The sequence below is a fragment of the Thunnus thynnus genome, chromosome 7 (genome assembly GCF_963924715.1).
Source record: "Thunnus thynnus chromosome 7, fThuThy2.1, whole genome shotgun sequence".
In the NCBI taxonomy this organism is placed as follows: Eukaryota; Metazoa; Chordata; class Actinopteri; order Scombriformes; family Scombridae; genus Thunnus; species Thunnus thynnus.
This window is the reverse complement of record NC_089523.1, coordinates 30483782-30509314: the sequence shown is the minus strand read 5'-3', so window position 1 is coordinate 30509314 and position 25533 is coordinate 30483782. Positions and strand designations below refer to the sequence as shown.

Genomic DNA, 25533 nt, shown 5'->3' with positions numbered 1-25533 from the left:
TTTGAGGTTTTTTATACCAGGTGTTTTGAAGAGGCTCACTCCACTCTCGTCCAGCCCAGCGGGACCTTTCAGCTCCTCAATGGCCAGGTGGATGAGCCAGAATGTTTCCTGAGCCCCGAGTGTGACCCTCCCTCCGCACATGGTGTTTGAGCTGTTCCCTGGAAATGTACAGGCGGACAATATCCTTATCGGAGACAGACTTCAGCGTTGCGGGGTCCTTCGCTGTGATGGCATTGATGAGCAACTCCAGGTCTGTGCGGTCGTAGGCCAGCACTGCCCCAGCTAGAGCAGACTTGAATGCAGCGTACTTGGAGTGAGACTCTGTGCGTATGGCTGCGTCAAACCGGTGGATGCACAACCATCCCATTGTCCACCCAGGGCTGGAACAAAGTCTCCACCGCTGACGGGCCCTGCGCACGGCAACACCCACGGTCCACATACAAGATTTTGGGCACAGGTTGATTGGCCAGCCGAAACCTTTCCATGACTCCACGGCACATCGGTTCCAGCTTCTCAGTGGACTCCTTGCAGGTCAGCACAAATGAAACTATTTGGGAGTGCTCGTTTCCGATGCTGGTGAACCACTCAGCTGAGCCTTTACCCTCAATGTAAAACTAAATAAAAACAAAACAATACTGCAATATTACGATGTCTCTGAGTGAGAAGGATTCACCTGTGCTCTGGCTTAACAGGTACTCCAAACCAAGCAATTGTTCATCACATTGGCACGGAAATTCTCCTCCACGGTTTCACCAAACAGCTGCTGGCAGCATGTGTTCAAATGGTCAATCAGAGGTGCCGAGTACGTTCTGTGGTTTCAACCTTTGTGACCATTCACAGTGTCAGAACTTTGATCCGAATTCCACCGAGCGATTCCGTGAATCAGGTAAACCTGATGGGGTCACGCTGCACGGTGGGGACCTGTGAATGACAATAAAATGATTAAATGTGTCATAACATGATGATAACAAACCCTTAAATATTTTCAGCACCAACCTCTGCGTAGAAATGGGACGTTGCTTAAGTGGATAAATTATTATTGTTGAAAGTCTTCCGTGCCTGCCATGACCATGTTGAGCTCTGGGAGGAACAACGAGCACACCTGTGTTGCCTGTAGTCAACTAGACACAGGTGAACTCAATCTGCTCTCACTCAGCGCTCCTATAACTAGGAGGAGAAAACATTGTTCTGTTTGCTGCCACTAACCAGACCTGTGTCCTCTTATGCCTGTTGTGTGCTTCTAAAAGTGAATTATTCTTTAATGTTTATTAGTTTGATAACGCCACAAATTTGTTTAGTTCGATTTGTGATTCATTCCAGTGTTTAACTGATGCTTTGTTTAAATATTACAAACTTTGTCCAGAGCCAATGAGAATTTGATTGTGATAGTTAAGATGGTTAATATGAGAACTGTTCTCTTAAGCTATATGTATTTCTCTTCATTTAATTTCCTTTTTTGTGGAATCTGCCACCTTGCTCTCTTTGCACTCATGCAGCAGCACGGCTGGTCTTAAACCAGCCCAAAACAGCACATGTCCCAGTTGCTGCCCGCATCAAATTCAAAACAGCAACTAAACAGCTCCCGCCTACCTGAACTCCCTCATTCAGGTTTACACTTCTTGTTCTCTCCTGACTAGATCCCTGCTTATGTTGTATCAGCTCTCAGATGTGTGTCGCTTTGGATAAAAGCGCCTGCTAAATGAAATTGAAATTGCCTCAGGCTCCAGTCCTCTCCTATTAGGTTATACCTTAAACAGTTATAAACATACGGAATAAACCGTATCTGGAATCATGTTAGGCAGAGCTTTGTGGAATCCCTCCAGGCTGTTACTTCCACAGAGACCCTTGTAACGGGAAACGTCTGCACCGTTGATGGTTGTGGTACGAACCACCTGTTAAATTCTCATTTCCAGAGGATTCTGGATACACTCACACCTTGTCTATAGTGGCTGTAAATAAACCATAACAAGCAGTTTAACATTTATAACATGAGCAGTATTATATGTGTACCAACAAAGTACATATTGCTCATGGGGGAATTGTTGGGTCTCTGTAAATTAAAGAGTACGGTCTTGACCTGCTCTATGTGAAAAGTGCCTTGAGATGACTTTTGTTGTGATATGGCGCTATATAAATAAAAATTGATTGATTGATTGATTGATTCAAAAATACTACACTAACATTATAGTATGTAGACCATAGAGTGTATATGTACCCTGCATTTGATACTTGCCATATTGAAAGTAGTATTGATAACTTTTTGTATATGTTTGTATAAAGTTTTGTACCTGGTGATTCAAACAGGCTGACCCCATTCTCATCCAACCCAGCGGGTCCTTTGAGCTCTTCACTGGCTGACTGAAATGTCTCCTGAACCCCAAGTTTGACTGAACATGGTGCTTGAGTTGGTCCCTACAGACACTACCTTTTGCATTTGCAGTTATTTAATTAGGAGGTACAGTTTTTCTTTCTATAATTGATAAATGAAACTGTTTCTTTTAGGACTGCATCTAACAGCAAATGACATTTCTCTCATTAGTAAATGAGGAACAACAGAATTAGAACAACTTATATTAATACAAATTTGACAAAAATGACTCTTGATCTTAACTATGAAAGTGAAAAATTCAGCTTTCTTCAAGGGCCAAAAGTTTTTGCTGGAGGGCCAGATTTGGCCCACAGACCACTGTTTGCCCACCACTGTTGTACAGTTTCCTTTCTGTTCAGTTGTGTTTCATTAGTTCATTGTCTTTGCAATTCAATTACACTTACACTGAAATTCTGGCTGTCCAGTTGTGTTGTTCTGCTCTGCTCATGTACATCTTTATTTTTATTTTTTTATTATATTATTTTCCTTTTATCTTATCCAGTGGTGGAAGAAGTATTTAGGTTGTTTACTTAAGTAGAAATACTGTCATCTAAAAATACTCCATAGCATGTCAAAGTCCTGAATTCAAACTGTTATTTAAGTAAAAGTACAGAAATATTAGCAGCAAAATGTACTTTTAAGTATCATAAGTGAAATACTTATTATTATTATATATTATAGTATATTGTTTGTTTTTATGACTAACAAATACGTGTACTTTTGGAAAGCACATGTTTAACTTACATGATGACATTTTTATGGGTGATTTTGTGTTTCAGTGTAGTTCGGTCTTCCGTCCACTAGAGAGCGTCGGAGCTCCGTTTGTTGTTCAAAATGGACACAGCCGTTTAAAAAAAGAGCTTTTTAGGCGCAGAGGACTCAGTACTTGGTCAGTTTTTAATGTGTAAACATGAACATTAGTGAATAATAGAAACGGCTCGTTTCCATGGCAGCGTTACGTTGCAAAGAAGCGCCACTCCTACTTTACGTTCCTATTGGACGAAAACGCACCACGTGACCGTGAAGCGCGGAGGAGACATTACGTTTGATTTAATAAACTGTATTTATAGCGACTTTATAGCGAATTTGCTTTTACTCCGACTGTTGTTCAGCGTGTTTTATCTGTTATTTCACCCGCTGCTGTCGGACTGTTGCTGCAGGTTTAGACCCGTCAGTGAGGGGGACTGTGAGGAGAACTCCCTCCTTTCTCCGACGTGATTGCAGTATCGCTTCTCGGCCTTTTGGCTAAGATCAAGTGTAGTATCTGTTCTTATCAGTTTAATATCTGATACGTCCCCTACCCGGGGACCATATATTAAATTGATTTTTGGAATAGGGAGATGGAATAGGGGCTTGCTCCGTCCACTCCGCGCATCGACCTGGTATTGCAGTACTTCCAGGAACGGTGCACCCCCCTAATACGGTGAAAATAAAGATATATATCACATATACACAAACAGAGCGTCAAATAACATCAGCAAAATGCTTATAAAGGGAATGAGCTGTACTGTAGTGCATTTTACTCGAGATGTGATTGAATGAAAGTCCACAGTCATGTTGTTTGTGTCAATGGCGCCATCTGCTGAGCAGCTGTTGATACTGATATTTATATGGATGGATTCAATCTGACACTGTCATGAAACACAATATACTGCAAGTGGTTTTACAGCTTTCATTATGGTTATTTTGTTCAATACAGTCTATTATATATAAGTATTGACAAAACTTAAGTTTTATTTAATTCAGACTTTGTGAATCAGGTTCTAATTAATTTGTCAGACAGCTCTGTTGTGAACAGGACAGCTATCTAAGGAAGTGAACTGTTACTCAGGGAAGAAGAGAAGAATCTGGAAATACTTAATTGTACCTTAAACCTTGACAAAAAATTAGCAAATCAATACATTATGTTGTACAGAGTTAACATTACATTAAAATGTACAGTACAAATGACAGATAATCTGTCAATGGTTCTTGGTCTTTACACCCTGCAACTGTTTCAAAAGTGACTGTTAGGTGAGACAATAACACATTTTATAATAAAGTTTAATTAAAATTCTCACTGTTCTTCTGTCTTTTTCCTTTCTCTGGTCTTGCAGGAGTCTACAGGAGATTACAGGAGTAGTGAGGGAACACTTAGAAAACAACACAGCACTACAGTGTAGACAATAAAGTATCATTGAACAATGATTAAGAATGAAATGTCATAAAAATGAAAACTATTTACAATTTGTCCAGTGAGATGCAATTATTTACAGACAAAGAATCCTTACTCCAGATCACCTTATTTAACAAATTAACAACACCACAACACTACAGTTTAGACAATTTCAAAGGTACCATTGAATATGATTAAGAATGAAATCTAATGAAATGACTATTTACAATATATACAATCCAACCGTACCATATTTGCAGATTTATTTACAGCTCATTCCTCCAACTTGTCAACAACAGAGGTGAAGTGTTTGTAGCTGCCGTACACTCTGTTGTCCAGACCTTTTGATGTGGACATCATTTTTACAGGGCAGAAAGTCTTTTTTTTGTGTATTTTTTATGAGTGTACAGAGAGGGAAATTCTGCACCTGCGACAGTTTGCGTCCTATTTCTGTGGGCTGTTCCTTCATCTTACGCTTGTATTGCGTAGCTCTCACCCAGAATGCAGTACTGCTAGTCCTGCTTGATGTGGTAGTGGTCTGAGTAGCGTTCAGTATGGGCAGAGTTGGAGGGACTGATGTAGGCGGACCAGCAATCCCAGAGGTAGCCTGACTGGCAGGCATTATGGGTTGTGTAGAGGGGCCAGCAATCTCAGGGGTTACCGTAGATGCAGAGAAGGAGGGCACAGGTCCGGTAATGGTAGAGGTGGTAGAGGCACATGTCTGGTGGATCCTGGATGCACTCCGGGTGTCGCTGCTGGCCTTCCCACATCTCATCAATGGCCGCTGTAAATACACATACATACATACAGTGTGTTCAATGTTCAATTCACTTTGTACACTAGACTATCCATATCTATGTTGTAATAACTTTTTTGTTTGAGGTTTTTTATACCAGGTGTTTTGAAGAGGCTCACTCCACTCTCGTCCAGCCCATCAGGACCTTTCAGCTCCTCAATGGCCAGGTGGATGAGCAGGAATGTTTCCTGAGCCCCGAGTGTGACCCTCCCTTCCCACATGGTGTTTGAGCTGCTCCCTGGAAATGTACAGGCGGACAATATCCGTATGAGAGACGGAATTCAGCGTTGCCGGGTCCTTGGCTCTGACGGCATTGATGAGCAACTCCAGGTCTGTGCGGTTGTAGGCCAGCACTGCCCCAGCTAGAGCAGACTTGAACGCAGCGTACTTGGAGTGAGACTCTGTGCGTATGGCTGCGTCAAACTGGTGGATTAAGTGGAAGATGTTCAGACACACAACCATCCCATTGTCCACCCAGGGCTGGAACAAAGTCTCCACCGCTGACGGGCCCTGCGCACGGCAACACCCACGGTCCACATACAAGATTTTGGGCACAGGTTGATTTGCCAGCCGAAACCTTTCCATGACTCCACGGCACATCGGTTCCAGCTTCTCAGTGGACTCCTCGCAGGTTGGTCAGCACAAATGAAACTATTTTGGAGTGCTCGTTTCCGATGCTGGTGAACCACTCAGCTGAGCCTTTACCCTCCCCAGACAGCTTCTTCACCACCTTAAAAATATACCAAATTTGCATATTGTGATAACCTCTGAGCAAATTTTCACACTGCTGTAAAATGATTTAACAATGTAAAAATGAATAAAAACAAAACAATACTGCAATATGTTTTGCATCATACAGTTTGGCATTATTATTATTTTTTTTATTGACATACTTTCTTGGTGGAATCCATTTTCAGCACAGTGCCAAAAGTGGAGAGGATCTGGTCCCGGTGATCCTGCACATTGTCAGCCTCTGCCAGCAGGAAGGCGTGGTGCAAGAGCCGCGCGGAGGGAAGCTCTCTTGGAGGAGGTGGAGGCTGGAATGTGTGTCTAAATGTAGACACAATCCCTTCGGGTTCTGCTACAGTCATGAGGAGTGTGGTGTACAGGTCATAGTGTTCCCTTTGGTCCGGTCCCTCAGGAGGCGCACGACATTCCTGTCCACACCACGCCTGTAAGTAGAATCACAATCAATATGTTGACATTGATCTGAGTGACTACTTTCAAGTTTGTTAAACGCACACATTATTTTCAGTATACTCACCTGCTGGTGAGGATGGCAGGGAACATAGCTTGATTAGTGTTACTAAGTTGTTATAAAATGGTGGGATCCAATGTAAGCCACCGACCCATCTTGCTACCTTCACCGCTCCTGGCTGCTTTGAAGCACTGTCCACAGCACAGGACCTCCGTCAGCAAAGTGTTCCAACCGGATACATCACAGACGTGACGTACCTGCAATGTAAAATAAAGTTCAACAGCAGTGTATTATTTTCTGTTGTCTTCTGTCTGTGACACTTAATCTACACAACAAATCCAACAATAACTAATATAACTGGAAAAAAGTCAATACCCTGGTGTGGTAGCCAGACTGGTAGAGGTACACAGTCTCTCCTCTGCCCACATCACCTCCACACGCCAACAGGGCGCCACACAAAGACACGGCTCTGAAAAAAGAGCTGTGGAGTTGGCAGACCACCCCTGACATAGCTGGGAGGCTCTGGTGGGTAAAACCACACGCGGTCTGATTTCATCACCTGTCACCTCTTTAACAGGCCAGTGATCGGCCCTCTTTCTGTGTCCTCTTTGAGCCAGTAAATGTCAGCACATGGGATGCCATTTGGGTTTTCCCACAGACGCACCCAACCCTCTAGCTCCACCTGCAACACGTAATACGAACAAAACATTTGGTTAATATTGTGTACAAAGTACTGTTAAAACATATAACCAATATAAAAAACATGTAAAACAAATTGTTCTCATTTACACTCTTTGCAAATAATGAGAATATCACTTACAGGAGAGTCAGCCAGAGGTGATTCCAAGGGATAATCATGACCCCTGCTTGTGGACGGGGACTCTGTGGGCTGGCTAGTGGACCCAGGCTGCTTCGGCTGGACGGTGGCTCACAAAGGCCAGGGGGTGAACAGTGGAGGTTTTGCCGCTGGTGAGCGTAATGCGGGGCAAAGCGGCATCCAGCACATCATCATGTGCCTCCTCGTACGCCTCGTCTGCCTCTGCATCTGGATCGGGCTGTCCACCTCTTCCTCTGGACCAGGTCCATCGCTGACGATGTCCTGAAGAGAGAAGGGTCCAGATTTACCCGTGTTCTGGCTGAACAGGCACTCCAACCCAAGCAGCTCGTTGGAAGAGACATCAGCAGGGGCCTTGAAATTCTCCTCCACAGTCTCTCTGAACAGCTGCTGACAGCAGGTGTTGAGATGGTCAATCAGCGGCGCCAAGTAGGTCCTGTGGCGCCGTCCTTTGTCACCAAATACGGCATCCGAGCTCCTGTCTGAGTTCCACCATACAATACCACTTCTCAGATAAACCTGATAGGGCCGTGCTGCACAGTGGGGACCTGAGTAGAGTAGAGTGAAGCTTTAATGTCCCAGAGGGGCATTTTGTCTTGCAAACAGCAGTAAAAATGGTGTCCATACAATATATACATATAATATATACATACATACACATATAAACACAAGCACACAGTTAGCGCCAACATTACTGTTGTTATTGTCACCAGAACCATCAGAAGAAGCCGCAAGAATGAAAGACAGATGGGGGGGCAGCGTATCACATCCACAGAAAGTCACAGTCCCAGTTTGTTTAAAAAAACCAGTAGCTGATGGAATAAAGACCTCGTATATCTGTTAGTGTCACCTGTAGGCTGGTAAAACCTCCACCTTGAGGGGAGCAAATTAAACTCACTGTGTAAAGGTTGCTGGGATTCCAATAAAGTGACCTGAGCTTTCTGTGTGGCTCTGACTTGGTGGCAAAGATCATTTAAAATTTACACCAGTAACTTTATGGCACACAGTCACAATTTTTTCCAGCAAGTTTTTGTTGAAAATCACAATAAAAGGTATTAGAATAACGACAGTGTCACATGTTTCATTTGTTACAAGTATACAGACTACACTTGTGTACCTGGAGTCATGTGCGGCAGAGCTTTGAGGAATCCTTCTAGGCTGACGTGTAGTAGGACACACCCGCGTTGTTGATGGTTGTGGTATGTGTCACCCCATACATGTTCATGTCTGGAGGATCCCGGATGCACTCTAGGTGTCGCTGCTGGTCTGCTCACATCTCATCACTGGCCTCTGTAAACACACATGCATACATACATACATACAGTGTGTTATGTTCTATGCATATTCAGTGAGGTTTTCTTTCACCCACTAATTTACAATCTCTACCTTTGTATGTTGGTTTGTCACCTCTGATCTGTACTTGTCAATCAGGCTGGAATCATATATTTGTATTGTATTTATTCGGACCATTTAGAGTGTTAAACATAAATGTTAACATTTGATGTACTGCACCAGATTCAGCTTAAAGCTCATTTTCATCTGCAGTCCCTTACAATTAAAACATATAACAACACAATAACAAACAGTACAAAGCAGAAAACACACAGGACACATTATACAAAATATATCAACTTAGTTTTGTCATCAGTACTGAGACATCTCCAGTTGTAGCTACTGAAAGACACTTAGATACAACAACAGCAGCAACAACAAAAATATTATATTTATATATTAATTACTAATATAACAATGAACGGTGGTGTACAACAGGTCACTGATACACATTTAGCACACAGCGAGGAAGAGGAGGAAGTGTCAGAGCAGGCTGATAACTGCTAAACCCTGATTACAAGAGTTCTCTCGGTCCTGGTCCTACAACACAGACTGTTTAACGTGCATCTGACATTTAATCCACTTTTCAGCTTTTCTTATTTTCTCTACTGCTATTGCCAAGCGTTTGTTCATGAGGGAATGTTGAGTCTCTGTAAATTAAAGAGTTTGGTTTAGACCTGCTCTATGTGAAAAATGCCCTGAGATGACTTCTGTTGTGATTTGGCTCTATATAAATAAAATTGACTTGACCTGAATAATAATTGACTTCTTCCCTTTGGCTAAGTTTAAGAGGTTTTGCTTATGGCAAAACAAGAGTGTGCATGTCATGTTTACAGTCAGTACACCCCTCTATCATGTTCTATATACTCATGCCTTAACTATAACCTGGGAGGCAGCGCTGCTTTACAGGTAACATAAAACACAGTAAAAGAAACAACAGGGAAAAATGATTAAAAAAAGAATGGTGTAAAACCTCAAAAATACTGACCACTGAAACACTGAATAAGAGTTAACTACCTATTTATTAATGAGTAATGGTCATGTGATGATCTTACCAAAAATACTGTACGTTTTGCATTTAAGCTAAATTCAAATGTGCATATCGACATGAGTGTGGGCTCTCGGCCAATCAGAAGGCTCCATTGTCTACAGTCGGTCACGTGACGCCCGGAGCTCAATGATTGGTAGTCTACAGTGACTGCAGACTCTGGACCAATCAGAGCGCGCAACCGTCTACACTCACTGTAGACTTTTTTTTTTTCCTCCCTAGGATGACGAGTACCAGCCAATCAGAGGCAGAGTAAGGCGGGTCATGTTGTTATCATACTTACTGGTCCTTTGTCATGCTTTGACTGGCATCCAACCACCGTGAAAGCGGTTGCAAATGAAATATCTGCCAGTCACCAGACCTGAATGCAATAACTTTGGGATGTGGTACAACAGGAGATTTGAAGCATGATATGCTGCTGACAAACTGTCACTGTCTGCAGAAATAATGTGATGCAATCATCTCATGAAGAACCAGAATCACAAGGGCACATTGCCAACATCTTGCGGAATCCATGACACAAAGACCTGAGGCTGTTTTGAGAGCAAAGAGAGGACTTACGCAGTATTTAATATGGTGTTCTTAATAAAGCGCTCTGCGAGTTTATACTGTATAGTTCCAGCAAATGCACTCCGGTTGCGTGTCTACGAGAATCCTAATGGCAAAGTTTCTGTTAGGAGCAGCAGTTTGAGATCTACTAAGTTTGCAGCTACTATATCTAAAAATAAAAAAAAGGTATAAACATAAAGCTACAAATCTCCACAAAATTTATTCTGAATTATAAAACGAAAAACATTGAAAAAAGCCTCTGAGACATCTTCAAATGTCTGATAGATCACTGTGTCTTAACATCAGTAACAAAGTCAATTAAACTGTGACTCCGCCTTGTGGTTACCAGCCTTTATATGCTAACTGAAGTCTGTATTTTAGTGTATAATTCATACATGTGGTTAGTCAATACACTGTTTTACCAGTCCAGTCACTTTTTATGGTTTTGGTGTTTTGTTGCACTGTTTAAACCAAGTTTGGGCTTCAATAGTCTACAATCAAACACCATCAGTCTGATCTTTATCTGGTTGTTTAGCAGGTAAACTGAACATGTGGGTTTAGTATCGAGTCTGAAAGCCAAATACACTGACAAAACAGACTGGATCACACTTACGCAAGACAGTAAAGTTCAGAAGACACAAAATCAACTTGAAATTGTTTTTTTTTTTTATTTTTAATTTTTTATTTTCTTACAACAAAACACTCTCCATCTGCATATCAGACACGGAGACTCAGAACTCAATAGGCAGCAATTAAAATAAACACAAAAAGAAAAAAAAAAAGTAAGCTATAATAAAAAGTTTCAAAAAGACAACTCTTATACAAAACCATGTTGTCCACTGCCACTGACCCACCTGAGCATAAAACCACTTCTCTCAAATATACTTTCTCACATCAGGCTACTGTATAAGCATAATACAAAAAGTAAAAAGGGCAACTGAACATTGAAGACACACAGGTACTGATACTCTATAAACCACATCTGGGGCATAAATATCAAAACATTTTTAATTGCCTGGTAGAATTTTGATTAGTCTGATTAATATACCAAATATACGAGTTTCTTTCACTTTCGGGATCAACTGCGTTGTGAAAAAGGTTATATATATTTCACAGTAATTGAGGTGTTTTGGAAAATAAAAATGTTCCCCAGCTGTGTCGCAAGCAGTCATGGTCTAAGTACATATGAACATGAGAATGGTGGACCAATTTTTTCTTTTATCCTGGAGATGAGGTGTTCTCAGTTGGCGTGCTGAACGGTGGAGAAGCACAGTTTGAGGGTGTAGGGGTAAGGACCAGCTAGAAAAAGAGAAACAGAGAGAGAGATGATTAGAGAACAACTAACATCACTTGTGGAATAAATCAATCTTCCTCTGGGTGAATTTATTTATTTAACACAATTATCATGTTTACATCTTAGTATAAATCTGCTCTCGTCTAAGTTGCTCCAGTAATCTGATGTTACAACTACAAAAAGCAAAATATGACCAACATGGAGCATTGCTTCCAACTTAATTACAAGAGTCCTACTTCACTGTTTGCATATATTATGTAAAAATGTATTAGTAAAGTAATTTTCCCATCTTATAATGACTTTTTAGGTGGTTAGAGTGAGTGAAAAACATGCAGCCCCTCATTCATTTCAATGAAGGCACTGCACATTAACTCACCTGACACACAAAAAAAACTGACCCAGAAACTACTGAACCTGTTAAACTTTTACTACAATGTAATGTAACATCATCTGGCTGCAACGTGAATTCCTGGCTGGTACGTTCGCAGTATTTTTTGCGGTTTACCTTGAGATCTTTGCGATGGAAGATAAAACGGTTGTCTCTGTAATGACTTTGCAGAGTAGTAAATCTTGTCTTGCAGCATTATATATACACACACACACACACCGCGGCGGCAGCAGCAGCGCGTGTCGGATAAGCCTTTAAACTCACAGATGTGTTACTCAAAACTGAACGGTACCTGAAACTAGGCTCCTACTAATGCAGCCACTTGCATTTCTTAAAAAAACAAAACAAAAACAAAAAAAACCAAACAAAGGCATAGCTGCTTTTGGTCTTAAGACTTTGTTTGTTTAGAGATTTCCTGCATCACTGAGGCTCAGTCTACGGCTCGATCTGTGTCCTGCACGTACCTGCATTCTTCATCTGGTAGTGGTTCATCATGGCCAGAGCCTCCATGGCGTCGTTGATGGACTCCCACTCTAGAAGGCCTGAAGCGCTGCGGTCACTGGGAGCTGCACCACCTGGTGGTCACAAACACATTCAGATACAGGAACATAATATCATTTTTAGTCCTGCTTTAAATGTTTGTCTGCATCAAGCTTCACTGCTAGTTTTGTTAAAAAAGGTTTGATTCTAAAACACTAATATTACACTTCTTGTTTTGTGTAACTATTAGTTACTTTTGTCATTAAGAAATTATAGTCACATTTGGTTATTATAACTCTTCTTCATGTTGAGTGACAATAAAAACAATCATGTGTATTAATAAGCAGAATCGAAGCAGCTTACTCTTTCCTGTGAACATTTTGACGTTAACGGGGCACTTGACACCAATCTCATCACAAATCTGTAAAGAACACAACATTCATTAGAGACCGCAACATAATTATCTAAATGGTTTGGTACTTATTTTTATACTTGGCTCCAAACATATTCAATTGCAATAAATCAGCAGTAGATCAGAAATTCTTTCTGTTGTCTTAAATAAAAACAAAAAAGCGATTGTGTGCCGGTTTTATGTGAAATAAAACTCAATATACAAACTCATTTGCTCTTTCTACAGACCTGAGAGAAAACCTCTGGTGTGACGTCTGGCTGTGCGTTGAAGAAATGCAACACGTTGCTCGGGTGCTGAATGCGGTTTTTGGCCGCCTGTTCTGGTGAGGTGAACCGGTTGTTCCTGGAGCCGTGAAAGTCCTTGAAACTGCTGGAGCCGTCGTCCAGCTCGTAGCACTGACCGGGTACGATGGCTTGCTGCTTGGACACACTGCAGGGAGGGATGATTATAAATCTTAAAATTACATTTCCATTTACCAATTTGCTTAAACTGTGTGCAATTCTTAACACCAGTAGTTCTACAGTGTCTGTAGTTTGCTTCTTCTGCACACTGGAGATGCTTCTGGAGCTGCGTCGGGAGGCTGAACTCACCACACATTGAGTTTCTGTCCAAACAGGAAGTTGTTGTTGAGGTGAGTGATGGCGCGGTCTACGGCGTAGCAGTCTCCCATTTCCACCATGGCCGCCCCGGGCTTACTCTTCATGAACTTCACCTACAGAGGAGAGACAACAGACAGCATTGACTGGATTTCTAAAGAAAAACACAACGCCGACCCGCCCTGCCCTAAAGAGAAAGAAAAAGATTAATCTGCACACGCCCATTGTAGGATTTGAGATGATGGCTTGGAACAAGAGTGTAGTGTTTGTGTGTGTGTGGTTATGGATGGCTACGTTTCAAAGCTAATGTTTTCCTTGGCTCTACCAAGATGAAGCAAAACCTCCACCCACGTCCCTGAAAAGCTGATTCACTTCTGCTCAAAACGACTGTCTTCCAGATGACGTTCTTTTGTTTTATTCTGACTGTAACAACATTCCTCAACCTGCTGATGACTTTTAGATTACGAAACTGACGAAGAGATGAAAACTCTCAGCGACATGTTAGTATAACAACATCCTCTCAGATACTGACCCGCTCTACGTTGCCGTAGAGACAGAAGATATTGAAGACGCGGTCGGCGTTCATCTTGACGGGGTCCAGTCCGTACACCATGACCACGGGAGAATCGGCGTGGGCGCCGTACTCGCCGGGAGGAGGGGGAGGAGGTCCGTAGCCTGGCCCGTAGCTCCTTCCTCCGCGCCCTCTCATCGGCGGACCCATGCGGCGACCCTCGTAGGGCGGGGATCCGTAGCTCTCGTCGTAGCCGTGGTAACCACCTCCTGAACGACGAAGCAAACGGAGAGAGATACGGAAAATAAACTACTGATCAAGCAAGGAGAGGTCGGCTCACTGGAGACATTTCTTTTCTAGAAGCGAGTTGGAAAAAAACAATTTGGTCCATTTTAATATAAATAAAACATAAGTAGAGTCAGTTAAAAATTACAACACAGCACCACTTAACTGCTACTGTGTGGAGGACCCATTTATAAATTCATAACATAATAAATTTAATAATCCAGACTGTCTGCACAGAATACTTCTAGTAGTTTCTGGAAATGCAATCATTTAAAACTTCTACTGTATTTATTAAAAAAAAAACAAACAACAAACACTGTATTTTGTCTCAGTGTTTTTCCTTTTTCCTCCAGGGGCGTGACAGCCTTACCGTACTCTGGAGGGTGATCGCCCAGCAGAGCGGGCTGTCTCTGGCGCTTGTTGGGGTTGGCATTCACATCTTCTATGAGAACAGGAAGACAAAAAAAAAAAAAAAGCACAAGAGAAAAAAGGTGGAGAAAGAAAGAGAGTGGCACATAAATATGACGAGAAGAGACCAGAAAGACAAGACTTGACTGTAAATCACTACATGACCATGAGATGCCTGATGCATTTAAAAAAAAAAAAAAAAAAAAAAAGGTTCATATCTAGAAAAGCTAACAAATGCACTTCTTATGTCCTCACATAGTTTGAAATATGGTGTTAGAAAACTGTAAACTTGACACTTTGATGGCAGAATCTTCCCCCCAGACTTCACACCATAAAAGGGCAACTTTATATATAAAAAAAAGGAATACAGACGCATGCATTTCAAGGTTTCATCTTGCCTGTAACAGCCATACCAGCCCAGAACAGTACAACCCTCTACCACGTTATACTCCAGGCAAGCTACAACAATCAAAACCAAGCAACTGGAGTTATCTTAGTGATTAAATCTTGTATTAAAATGTGTTGAGGGTTATATGGGGAGGGAGGCATAGGGATGTTACAGATGGCAAGACTGATAGTAAAAAAAAAAAATATAAAAAGAAATGACCCCCAAAAACACAAGCCCAGGACGAAAAACATCCACAATGGTAAAAGTGCTTTAGCATATAAAGTGGAACAAGGTGGGGAGGGAGGGGTGGGAAGGGGAATGGCAAAGATGAGGTGGATGCGGATGATCTAGGGTGAAAAGGGGGGTAAATATATATATATATATCAAACAAATTCACTCTTGATTAAGTATCACAAATGGCTAAATTTAAAAAAAATAAAAAGGTTTGTACGCTCACACACACCTGCATTGCTCCCATTGCCATCTGCATCACCATCTGTACAGGTACACAATAATCATACACACATCAGAATGGAAGCCAAGTTAATCAGGCAAATATGAAATTACCCCAGTTTAAATACTGAGAGTGCAGTAAAAAACACTCTGAACTGCCTAACCTCATGTAGAAATATTTCAGAATAAATGCAGACAAAATGATTTTACTTTGAAATGCGTTTGGGTTGGTATCTTTGCAAGTGACCAACCGGGCTCTTTTGAGATTTTTAAAAAAATTTAATTTGGCAGCCAAAAAAATATTTTAAAAAAAACAAAAAACAGCTCGTGTTTGGAAACTAGCAGCAACTGCCGCTGGATGAAAAGCTTTCGTGGCTTCCCCAGTATGTGACACTATGTGACAGTTATGGGTCAAGCATACCCTATATTAATTAATATGGAGGTATTTCATGGCCCTTAGAAAACGTTCACATCCCTTCAATAGATTTTTTTTTTTTAATAACTCCCCAAAAGAAACTATCACACAGTCCAGGGATCCACACAGACAAGATTCCTGATTGCTGTAATACTGCCCCAAAAAGAGGGAGTGACAAGACAGCGAACAAACAGGTACTAGTAGGTTTAAGTGACGTTAGAAATGCAGGTTTCAACAGAACCACAACCATCACCCCTCTTGCAGAAAAGAGAAAGATTAAGCCTGTATTGGAAGGAGGGGGGGAAGGGGGTTGAGGGGGGGGAAAAAACAATGAAGTCATGTCAGTCTTGTGTGGCGATGTTGGGTGCTGGACTTTAGGGTCATGTGGTGCTGTGCAGTTATGTTCCCTGAGGAGGGTCTCGATTTACTTACTGCATGCTTACAAACAGTGGGGAGGAAGACATTTGCTGCAGTAGTTCCACCACTGTCCACTCAATTCATTTCATCCCATACTCTTATCCATTTCCTTCTTTTGGGGGGGGGAAACAACTCTCCACCTTCAGGATCGATTCCTGGTTTTATCAAGCTGAAACGCCCCATTGGGTGGGTTGGGTTGGCCGTTCGTTAGGTTGGCGTTTTCCATCCTTTTTGTTCCATTTTGGAATAGTCCGCTTAGCGCCCACTGGTAGGCCTTGAGGCTGCCATAGAGCACATTTCAGTTGGGAAGCTGGCCCCCTCTTAGCCGCAAATTGCCAAACCTGCATCACATGGAAGGTGTTACACAGGTTCTAGAGACTTTCAAATATTAAGAAAAAAAGAAGCGGCACTCAAAAAAAAATATAAAAAAAATAATAAAAGGGACAGCTAGACAGGGATGCATGTAGTAAGAAAATCAGAGGGAGGAGGAAAAAGATGAGATGAAGAGAAAGAGCAAGAGAGAAAAAGCTGAATTCCATGTGGGAGGAAACACATTAAAAGGGGGTAAAACCAAAAAAAAAAAAAAAAAAAAAAATGGGCCTGACTGGGCTGAGTGTGCTTGAGGGTGTTGTCAGCAGTGTCTTGTCTTCATCAGTTGTCTTGTGTTGGCTCCAGTGTGACTGGCTACAGCTCGGTTCGGGAGTGTGAGTCATCTATTGGATCAGTCGGTACGGACGTCAGCAAGTGTCGGAGAGAGAGAGTGGTGTGTTGCTTGAATGTTGTGTTTTTTTTCGTGTCGACAAGCGTAAATGAGCAGTGCGGGCCCACGACAGTACAAGGGTGGGGTGAGGGGGAAGGGCCCGAGGCTGTTAAAAAAATGCGACCTTGGTCGACTGGTTAGTATCAGTGTGGCTCATCTGTTGTACTGAAAGATGTCTGTCACTACTTCTGTTTGGGTGGATGCTGTGTCTTCTCTGGTATCAGTCTCCGTTGGGTGTAGACAGTAGGGGGTGGGGGTGTAGTTGCAAGCTTTGGCCTGCTTCAATGTGTCATTCGCTTGTCTCAAAATGGGTAAAGGAAAAATGAGGAGGGGAGGGGGAAGGGACCGAGTGTAGCTCAGTGCCCGAAACTCCCCACCCTCTAGAAGTGTGCGTTGTCATCGCGGATCTTGTGTTGGAAAAAAAATGAGGAAATGAGCGGTCTATCTGTCCTACATCGTCATGTTGGAATGGGTGGTGTCTTGTAGTTTTATCCCCTTGTATCTGAAAGGGGAAGGGAAGTGGGGGGGGGGGGGGGGGGACATCTGACCCTCTGTATGATAGTGGTTGTGTCTTCACTGATGAAGTGGATACTTGAGATGGTAGTTGTTGAGTGGTGGTGTTGTCAGCATGTATCTGCCTCTCCCTCCCAGCACAAATCCCTGTGCATGTTTTGTTTTTGTTTGTTTTTTTTTTGGACTTGCTGAAATGACCACTTTATTTAAAAAAAAAAAAAAAAAAAAGGAGGAGGTAAGTAGTTAAATGGTGCTGCAGATAGCCAGTTTACTGATGCTGGTCCATGCCTGTTCTTGCATTTCAGACAAAATCATTCCTTTTCATGTTTTTTGGGATTTTTTTTTTTAATCCAAGTAAAAACAAACAAATTAAGAGAATTTGATGGAAGTGGGTAAAGACCAGGATCAGTCTTCGTGGCAAAGGAAATCTATTTCCAGTGGTTGCTTCTAGTTTTTTTAAATCATTTTGAACTTTTAAGTTAGTGCATCTTACACCGAAAGGAATTTCAAAAACCCTGTAACAAAAAAAAAACTGAACCAGTGTGGTGAGGAAGGCAGGAACAGCCGATGCTGGCGAAAAGAAAACTTTGCTTTGGGCAACGGGTTGGTGTTGAGTGAAATATGAGAAACAGCATTCTTCGGGGGATGATGAAAACACCTGTCATTTATCAAAAGGTGTCCATCAGATCAGATAACAGCACGTCTGTCGTCTTTCTCCGAAAAATCATGTGACTGCACTGAACAAAAATCTTGTGCAAAAGCGTGGTTAGTAAAATACTGTTTATTGATTGTTATGCTTAATTGCTATGGCACATCTGCAATGAAGCCATTTCTGTTTAAAAATGGACAGCAAAATGTATGTATGTCACTCTTAAATTGTGTTATTAATCATATTCTTATTTAACAAGGATTTAGAGCAAAATAGGTATAAGCATTAAGTGTTCACATCAATGGACTTTGGACTTTTTGTGCAGGAGAAAGGGAGACAACTGACAGACAGCCGTTGCGGTCTTTCTACTGCATTCATCGCTTTGCATTGTATTGTAATACAAAAGTGTGCAAGGCGGAAAAACTCTGCACACCGTCCGTCTGGCTCATCAGTCTAGCCTTTTGTGAATATGTTGCAACCAATAAACCCAGCACTCAATCATTCCTCTGACAATGTCTTGAGGGAAACAGGTGCAAGACTGTTAGCGGCAGTGAAATCAATGCTAACCCCTTCACATTTCATATAGCGATTATGATGTTTAAAAAAAAAAAAATTAGAGCAATTAACATTCCTTGATAAGATACTGCATGGAGGAAGGGGTAGGGTGCAAAAATTATAGCTCGAGTGCTGAGACAGGATGCACACACACACACACACATACGCAGACCTATAAAATGCAGCCGTCTTGTCTCGTCTGACGGTTACACAACTGGAACTGGTAACGTAAACATTTCTGGTCAAGTAAACTAGAGAAACTACATGCCAAAAGAAACAAGGAAGAAGACTGCTAGCCAGGATATAGATAAGAACAACCGGTACATTGTACACATTGTACAGCTTGCGAGCACCACACATTTCCTTTCAGTAAGGTGACTACCTGCGTGCGAGATATACCGCATTGTTCAGGAGTCACGACATACATTTGATGTTATCTTTCTGTCTGCACGTGTTCCTGCCATTCCCACCACACAACGTTTTTTTTATTTCACATTCTTTGATCAAGTAAAAAATCTTTGATGCCCACTAATTATCACAGGATTTTTTGGGTTGTTTTAAGCTTTGAAACCTGGATATTATTCACATCATGTCCTTATATCCCCCCCCCCCCCAAACATTACACTCCTGCATATGAACCCTGGTCATAGTGTGTTTTGAGAAATGTTAGAGCGAGACCCAAAGCTACACTTCAGTCATAATGCTACAAAAAAAACAAGTTTCTTCCAAAAAAAACATTAATATAACAATTTAAAATGCATTTAAGTAGCATTATCAGTGAAGCATCTTGCCTCCATCCATTGCTGAAACTCCCCACAGTAGCAGTAAGGGTCCTAAAACAGTTATCAGGTTTATCCGCTACCAAGCGTGTGTGTGCGGCACTGAGCGAGTGTTTGAGCGTTACCTGGGCCTCCCAGATTGGGGTTTGTGTAGTCCCAGGTGTCTTGGTCATTCTTGAACACATTCAGGCGAGTGGGCTGCGGAAATATGATTTATATGAATACCAGCACACGTAAGAACATACAAAACCAAACTCTCAAACTTGCTGACAAAAGATATACCAGCATTCAGTTTGTTTATAGTGCAAATATCACAGAGAAGAAGTGAACCGACAACAGCTGCGTTAGTGTCGTGTCTTTCTAGACACATAGTCCAGATTAGGGATGTCAGTTTTTCGATCGGTTACGCATGTCGGTCTATAGGTTACATGTTCCCAACATCAGGTATTCTTTTGTCTTTGTCTTAAAGTCTGTTCATAGTGTGAATGTGTCAGAACTAGAAGTGTTTCGTTAGTCCAGTTTAACCTGCAGGAGTTTCTGACGGTTTTTTTTTTCCTGCAATGGAGGAAATAAATAAACAAATAAATGTCACATGAAAACGAGTCCAATGCATCTCCTGACGTCTCTGCTGCAGAAACTAGTAATATGTCAAGCTGCCAAATACCGCTGTGACAGATGGTGAGGAGTTCAAAAAGACAAAAGAGGCTGTCTCATAAATGATAATTGCTAAAGAAGATAATTTTGGACTGCTTCCAAGAGCCTGGTAGGAGAGTGTGCGAGTATGTAACGATACTATGGTGTAAGTTATATTCAAGAAGTAACACCTATTTTTCCAAAAACAGTTGTTGGAGAAGGGGGGGGGGGGGTCGTCTTATAATCAGGGTCACCTTATATTCGGGCCAATACGGTACTAGCACCATGCTGATTAAGAACAAGCATGTCCGAGGATGTCTCGCCGTCGATGCCAAAGATCAGGTCGCTGTTAGCGGGGGGAGAAAGTGTGATGCGTGCCAGTCGAGGCCATCACCCAGCTGGTGTGCTGAATGATTGTGACTGATATGCTGCCAATTAGTATGGTAGAGGGCGAAGAGCTAGTTCGGTACCTCGAGCCTGAGTACGTTACACCATCGAGAGCCACTGTGACTAAATGCTTTGAAAAACACTGAGGAGAAGAAAGACGAGCTAAAAGTTAAGCTAGCCAGAGCAGACGAGCTAGCTCTGACCACCGACTGCTGGACAGCTCTCACAAACAAAAGAAACTTTTCTTCAATATTAACCGTTTAACGAGCGCCGGTCTATCAAAAGCAAAGTTAACCGTGACTGACATCCCTCGTCCAGATAAAACGTACATCTTTCTTCTTCTACATCAGTCAAACTGCATATTCTCTTCTACATAAACAAACTCAAATGACCCAATTTAATGGTAAATAGAAAAGTAGGGCAACAACTAACCACCATGTTCTCGACTGCTCGATTAATCGTTGATCAATGAAATATTTGAAAAATGGTAAATGCCCATTAAAATATCCTAAAGCCCAAAGTGACTTCAAATAACCTTTTTGTCCCCAAACCCAAAGATATTCAGTTTACTATCACACAACTGTAACAAGACAATTTTTGTGTTGTTTGCTTGAAAAAAAAATGACTGAACCAAACATTTATCAAGATAGTTGCCAATATATTGTCTGTAAATCAACAACTTGATCAAGCAACTAGTTGTTTCAGCTGTATAGTAAAGAGATTCAAGTCACATGAAAATAGAGGAAGTGAAAACACTGGGCAACCTATTGTCTTGTAACTCTGGGCTATTGTGTTGGTTTGCATTATATTATAAAAGGTTTTCATGTTGTCGTGTCCCCACCACACGAATGTTGTTAATAATGTTGATCCGCCGTGTTTCGCAGTAGTACCTTGGCATACTCGATCTTCAGCGTGCAGCAGCCGGAGTAGATGTCTGCTCCGTTGAGCGACGCCTTGGCCCGCTGGGCGCTTTGCACAGAGTCGAACGTAACGACAGGGTTAAGGAAGAAGACGGGGGAAGTCGGATTAATTAACTTTTGACAACCAGGATTACGAAACACGCCAACATGTTTGGGAACATGTAGTGTCTAACAGGTTTGTTTATACAAGGGGAAAAAGTGTTTCCAACGGCTGTAACATACTAGACAAGTTCCTGTCATAAAAGTGCACTAACCGCCATTCTGTCAACAAGATTAAAACGTGTTAAAAAATTCAGCAGTAATTATTATTGTACGTGTGTGGTAACACATCAGTAGACCACAATTTGCAGACAACCATCAGATTGTGGCCTCCGTGTCAGATAGCACCGATGGTAAAAAAGGATATTCAACCATCGCCTGTACGCCGTTCTTCCTGAAGATGACGATTCTCTGGACAGGACCACAGTTGTTGCAGATAGTGTAGAGAACATCCTGTGAAAACGAACCAAGTTTAAGATAAAAATTATACAGAAACACACAAATCTGACCTGGGTTAAACATGCAAACAATGGCGGAAGTATAAAGGGGGGTGTCAATACTTAAATGTGAATCCCTCAAATACAGACAGAAACCTTTATGCAAATCGTACAATTTGTTTAATGCATCCTCCCCTTCCCTCCCCCCCTTTATTTTAAATTCCAGCTGACCACATTCACAAAAACATAATATCCACAATAAAAAAAAGTTATAGATTAAATCAATCCCATTATGATTTATAAACACCAGAGAAATGTGCTGACTGGGTAGGTTGATATTACACGCAGCCCGAGAGATCTTTCTGTCAACAGTTTTGTTTTTCTGCTTCTTGGGCCAAGTGGTTGACAGCCACTATTGAAGTCATGTTATTAAAATCTTTCTGCATGACAGATTAATACTTGCTTTAAAATTCCAGCAATCTGTACTATTGTAACCATCTCCCTGTCTGCTGTGTATAAGAGAGAAGAAGCTATTGGTCAGTTAGTTTATACAGAACACAGCAGCACGCGTCCTGATGAAAACCAGAGAAAAACCCACGTTACTCTAAAAATCTTTACATTCTTGGTTTTATAATCATTGAACGGCTTGGCCCTGACCTATCTATCTATCTGACATGGTTAAGACATATGTGCCTGCTGCTGTGTCTCTTAGATCCTCTGGCTCAAACCTCTTGACTGTTCCTGAGGTCAGAACTAAAAAACACACACAGAGGCAGCCTTCGTTAATTACTCCCCAAAACAGTCTGCCTGAGGGTCTAAGCGGCTCTGTTGACACTTTCAAACGAAATCATAAGACACATGTTTTTGCCATTGCTTTCTCCCGAAGTGTTTTTACCCAACGGTTGTTTTTATCTTGTCTTATCCTCTCGTTTTACTTTATTTTGATCTTATTTTTTTATGTTCCTCGTTTTGACTGTTTTACCATAAATGCTGCGACTATCAGCTTTTATATGAAGCACTTCCTGTTGCATTTTATACATGAATTATGCTAAATAAATAGTTTTTTATTATTATTACTATATAGTAACCCAAATCTTTGCATTTACCGTGGTGATGGGGTAGATTGGATTCATGATTGTGAGAAGAAGGACATTGTTAACGCTTCTCGAGTCGTCGGAGTCTCCTGGCCTGGAGATCTTCTGGCTAGTGGAGTAGTTGATGAAGGCCGGGTGGCCGGCGATGTAAACTTGGTTGTCTGCAGCATAAGTTACGGCTGTGGATGATCCGTTCATGTCTTCGTACTCCACCAGCGCCTGACGCTTCTTGGGCATCACCACCACATAGCTGAAAACAAAAAGGCAATGACGGAGTTCAATGAAAGCACAAACTGACAGATGCTGTGAACTCAGCTACACTGTATTCCTACACTTATAAACTTAACTAATATTACAAGTTGCCACCTGACTAACCCCCCCAATGATTTCCCAAGGGCTGTATGGAAATCCAGATAATGGTGCTGTTAATCTGGACTGTGAAAAGGACTTTTTTAGGTTTACACACTCTCCACATTCCTCTCTCTCCCTCTACCTGATTGCTCCAAATTCTTGCAAGGCCTCCACCAGGTCTGCCTCTGTGACGCCGTCCACCAGACCCCGGACATGCACCACCACAGACGGGAGGGTCTTGTGTGGATCCTCATATCCCTGTGTCAAAGAAAACACACAATTAGTAAAAACACATTCAATGTGATCATTTACTTAAGTATTTCTGTGAGAGACAAGAGGAGAGTAGTCTTCTCCGCTGCAATCCTGTTGTTCTCTGCCATCTTTTCTTTCATATTTAGCACTAACAGTTATTGGTGGAAGAGTACTATATTATTTTAGTTTATTATGTGTATAAATTTCAGAAGGTGTGTAACTTAAGCTATTTTTGAGGTGCCGTTTTATAACCGGCCTGGGGCAACAAGTGAAAAAACGGATTATTTAAGTTGAAACTCTGGCTCATTTACATGAGTTTCTGTTGCTCAGTGAGTTCTAGTCCTCTCATAAAGACTAACGAAAGTCTCAGAAACGAGTTTAAGAAACAAAGCCAATAGTTTCTGGTGCTTATTCTTCTGCATTCAAGTCTAGCAGGGAGCAAAATTTACTTTTTTTCCTTCGCCGGTCAAATTTTACCAGCCAACTCCAGTAGATTATCACTGTTTTTGTGGGCTGGAGAGTGAAGCTTATCTACCATCCATTTGTATATTTTACCAGTATCTGTCTGGTGTTAAATATGTGCCTTAATGTCTTGCCTGCCTTAAAACTAAAAAAAACTAACTAACCTCAGGTGACTCGGTGCAGCTGGGGCGGGGGGGGATGGGGTAGTTAATTACAGGGATGAGTGGGTATTATTTAAATGTTTAACCTGCTCTTCTCCAAATGTCTTTTCCTCCAAACGTGATGTCGCATTTATTAAACGTGCATTAAAACTAAAACGTGGTCCTACACAAAATAACTGGTGATTTGATGAAGGCCAGTCTTGTCTTAACACCCTGATTAGCTTAAGGCTAGCACTCAGCTAACGTTACCGGCACTAGAACAAAGCCGGGCTGAGGCGAGGCCCGGCGGGGGAACAGTAGCACTGTACAGCACCTGTATATGGACGATATATTTCAGGGACGTGTCCTTGTTAGACACACACGTACAGTACACAACACTAACAGAGACCATAAATAAAACAAGTTATGCACGGTAACGGCTCATTCAGGCAGTTTTATTGACCTGCGTCGTGACACATTTTTTCGCGACGCACATCTGAATGAATTAAATTCAACGAAGAACAGTAACCGAGACGAGCGTTATGTAAGTTAAACTAATCGCCAGTGCAGCTCACACACTCAAAAAGCTCACCGTGGCCATTCCGTCGGTTTTCTGTCTTTTCGTTGCCCTGCCGTCTTCGCTGTAGTAACGGCTCGCTGCAGTAGCCATGTTGTCCCGGTTAAAAAGGATGATGGTAGTGACGAGCAACTGAAATGGACGGAAAAGTCAAGAGAAACGAGGCTCTAGTTTCCACGCCCAGTAGAACAGCGCCGCGTGCTGTGATAGGCTCAGACAGCTGTCAATCTATCCGTGACTCGGGTAGCAGCCAATAGGAAGACAAGAAGCGCGAAGACGCTTCTACTCGTCGTGATAGAAGTTATCCAATAATGTATACAAAACATCTACAGGCACCTTTCCGCCAAATCACTTCTGCTAAATCACTGGAGGTGTGTTTGCAGATTCACGTTGCCCGACATGCAGGTTGGTCTTTTAAAAAACTAGATTAAACAAACGAGTTGTATCGATTTACAGTGACTCTTCCGTGTATTTGTGCTTTATAAAAGTCCCAGCAGTTTGAAAACTGTCACTTCTTCCCTTTAATAGTTGCACACAAGTACAATAAAGGCACTGATGATATGCCTATGATGAAAAACTGCTCATATCTTGTAGATTATTAAATGAGATTATCAGGACAACATACAATACTTGCACAAAATGTTTTTATTTTAAAAT

At 41.8% G+C, this 25533-nt stretch overlaps 1 protein-coding gene, 2 long non-coding RNA genes and 1 other non-coding gene across 8 annotated transcripts; 2 read left to right on the top strand and 2 right to left on the bottom strand.

Moving 5' to 3' along the window:
* The first annotated feature begins 355 nt into the window (after nucleotides 1-355).
* LOC137186493 (uncharacterized) lies at nucleotides 356-11063 on the top strand. 2 transcript variants are annotated; one of them, XR_010929021.1, is made up of 3 exons: nucleotides 356-531; nucleotides 6237-6493; nucleotides 7340-11063. It is a non-coding gene; the product is annotated as an uncharacterized lncRNA (long non-coding RNA). The 2 variants fall into 2 exon arrangements; XR_010929020.1 differs by lacking the exon at nucleotides 356-531 and adding an exon at nucleotides 5860-5950.
* Nucleotides 3594-3784, top strand: LOC137186920 (U2 spliceosomal RNA). The gene has a single exon (XR_010929135.1). It is a non-coding gene; the product is annotated as a U2 spliceosomal RNA (small nuclear RNA).
* Nucleotides 5958-7425, bottom strand: LOC137186494 (uncharacterized). Its single transcript, XR_010929022.1, has 4 exons — nucleotides 7338-7425; nucleotides 6584-7199; nucleotides 6213-6491; nucleotides 5958-6049 (listed from the first exon to the last, which is right to left on the bottom strand). It is a non-coding gene; the product is annotated as an uncharacterized lncRNA (long non-coding RNA).
* LOC137186491 (heterogeneous nuclear ribonucleoprotein L-like) lies at nucleotides 10925-25045 on the bottom strand. Of its 4 annotated transcripts, none has more exons than XM_067595473.1 (14): nucleotides 24892-25045; nucleotides 23588-23703; nucleotides 23107-23344; nucleotides 21931-22016; nucleotides 21495-21591; nucleotides 19710-19782; nucleotides 15507-15539; nucleotides 14618-14689; nucleotides 13984-14231; nucleotides 13446-13567; nucleotides 13083-13284; nucleotides 12807-12864; nucleotides 12428-12538; nucleotides 10925-11580 (listed from the first exon to the last, which is right to left on the bottom strand). In XM_067595473.1, the coding sequence occupies exons 1-14, from the start codon at nucleotides 24967-24969 to the stop codon at nucleotides 11522-11524; spliced, it is 1593 nt and encodes a 530-aa protein (XP_067451574.1). In that variant the 5' UTR covers nucleotides 24970-25045; the 3' UTR covers nucleotides 10925-11521. The 4 variants fall into 4 exon arrangements, with proteins under 4 accessions (XP_067451574.1, XP_067451575.1, XP_067451576.1 ...); XM_067595474.1 differs by having other exon boundaries at nucleotides 14618-14686; XM_067595475.1 differs by lacking the exon at nucleotides 15507-15539.
* Nucleotides 25046-25533: the final 488 nt, after the last annotated feature.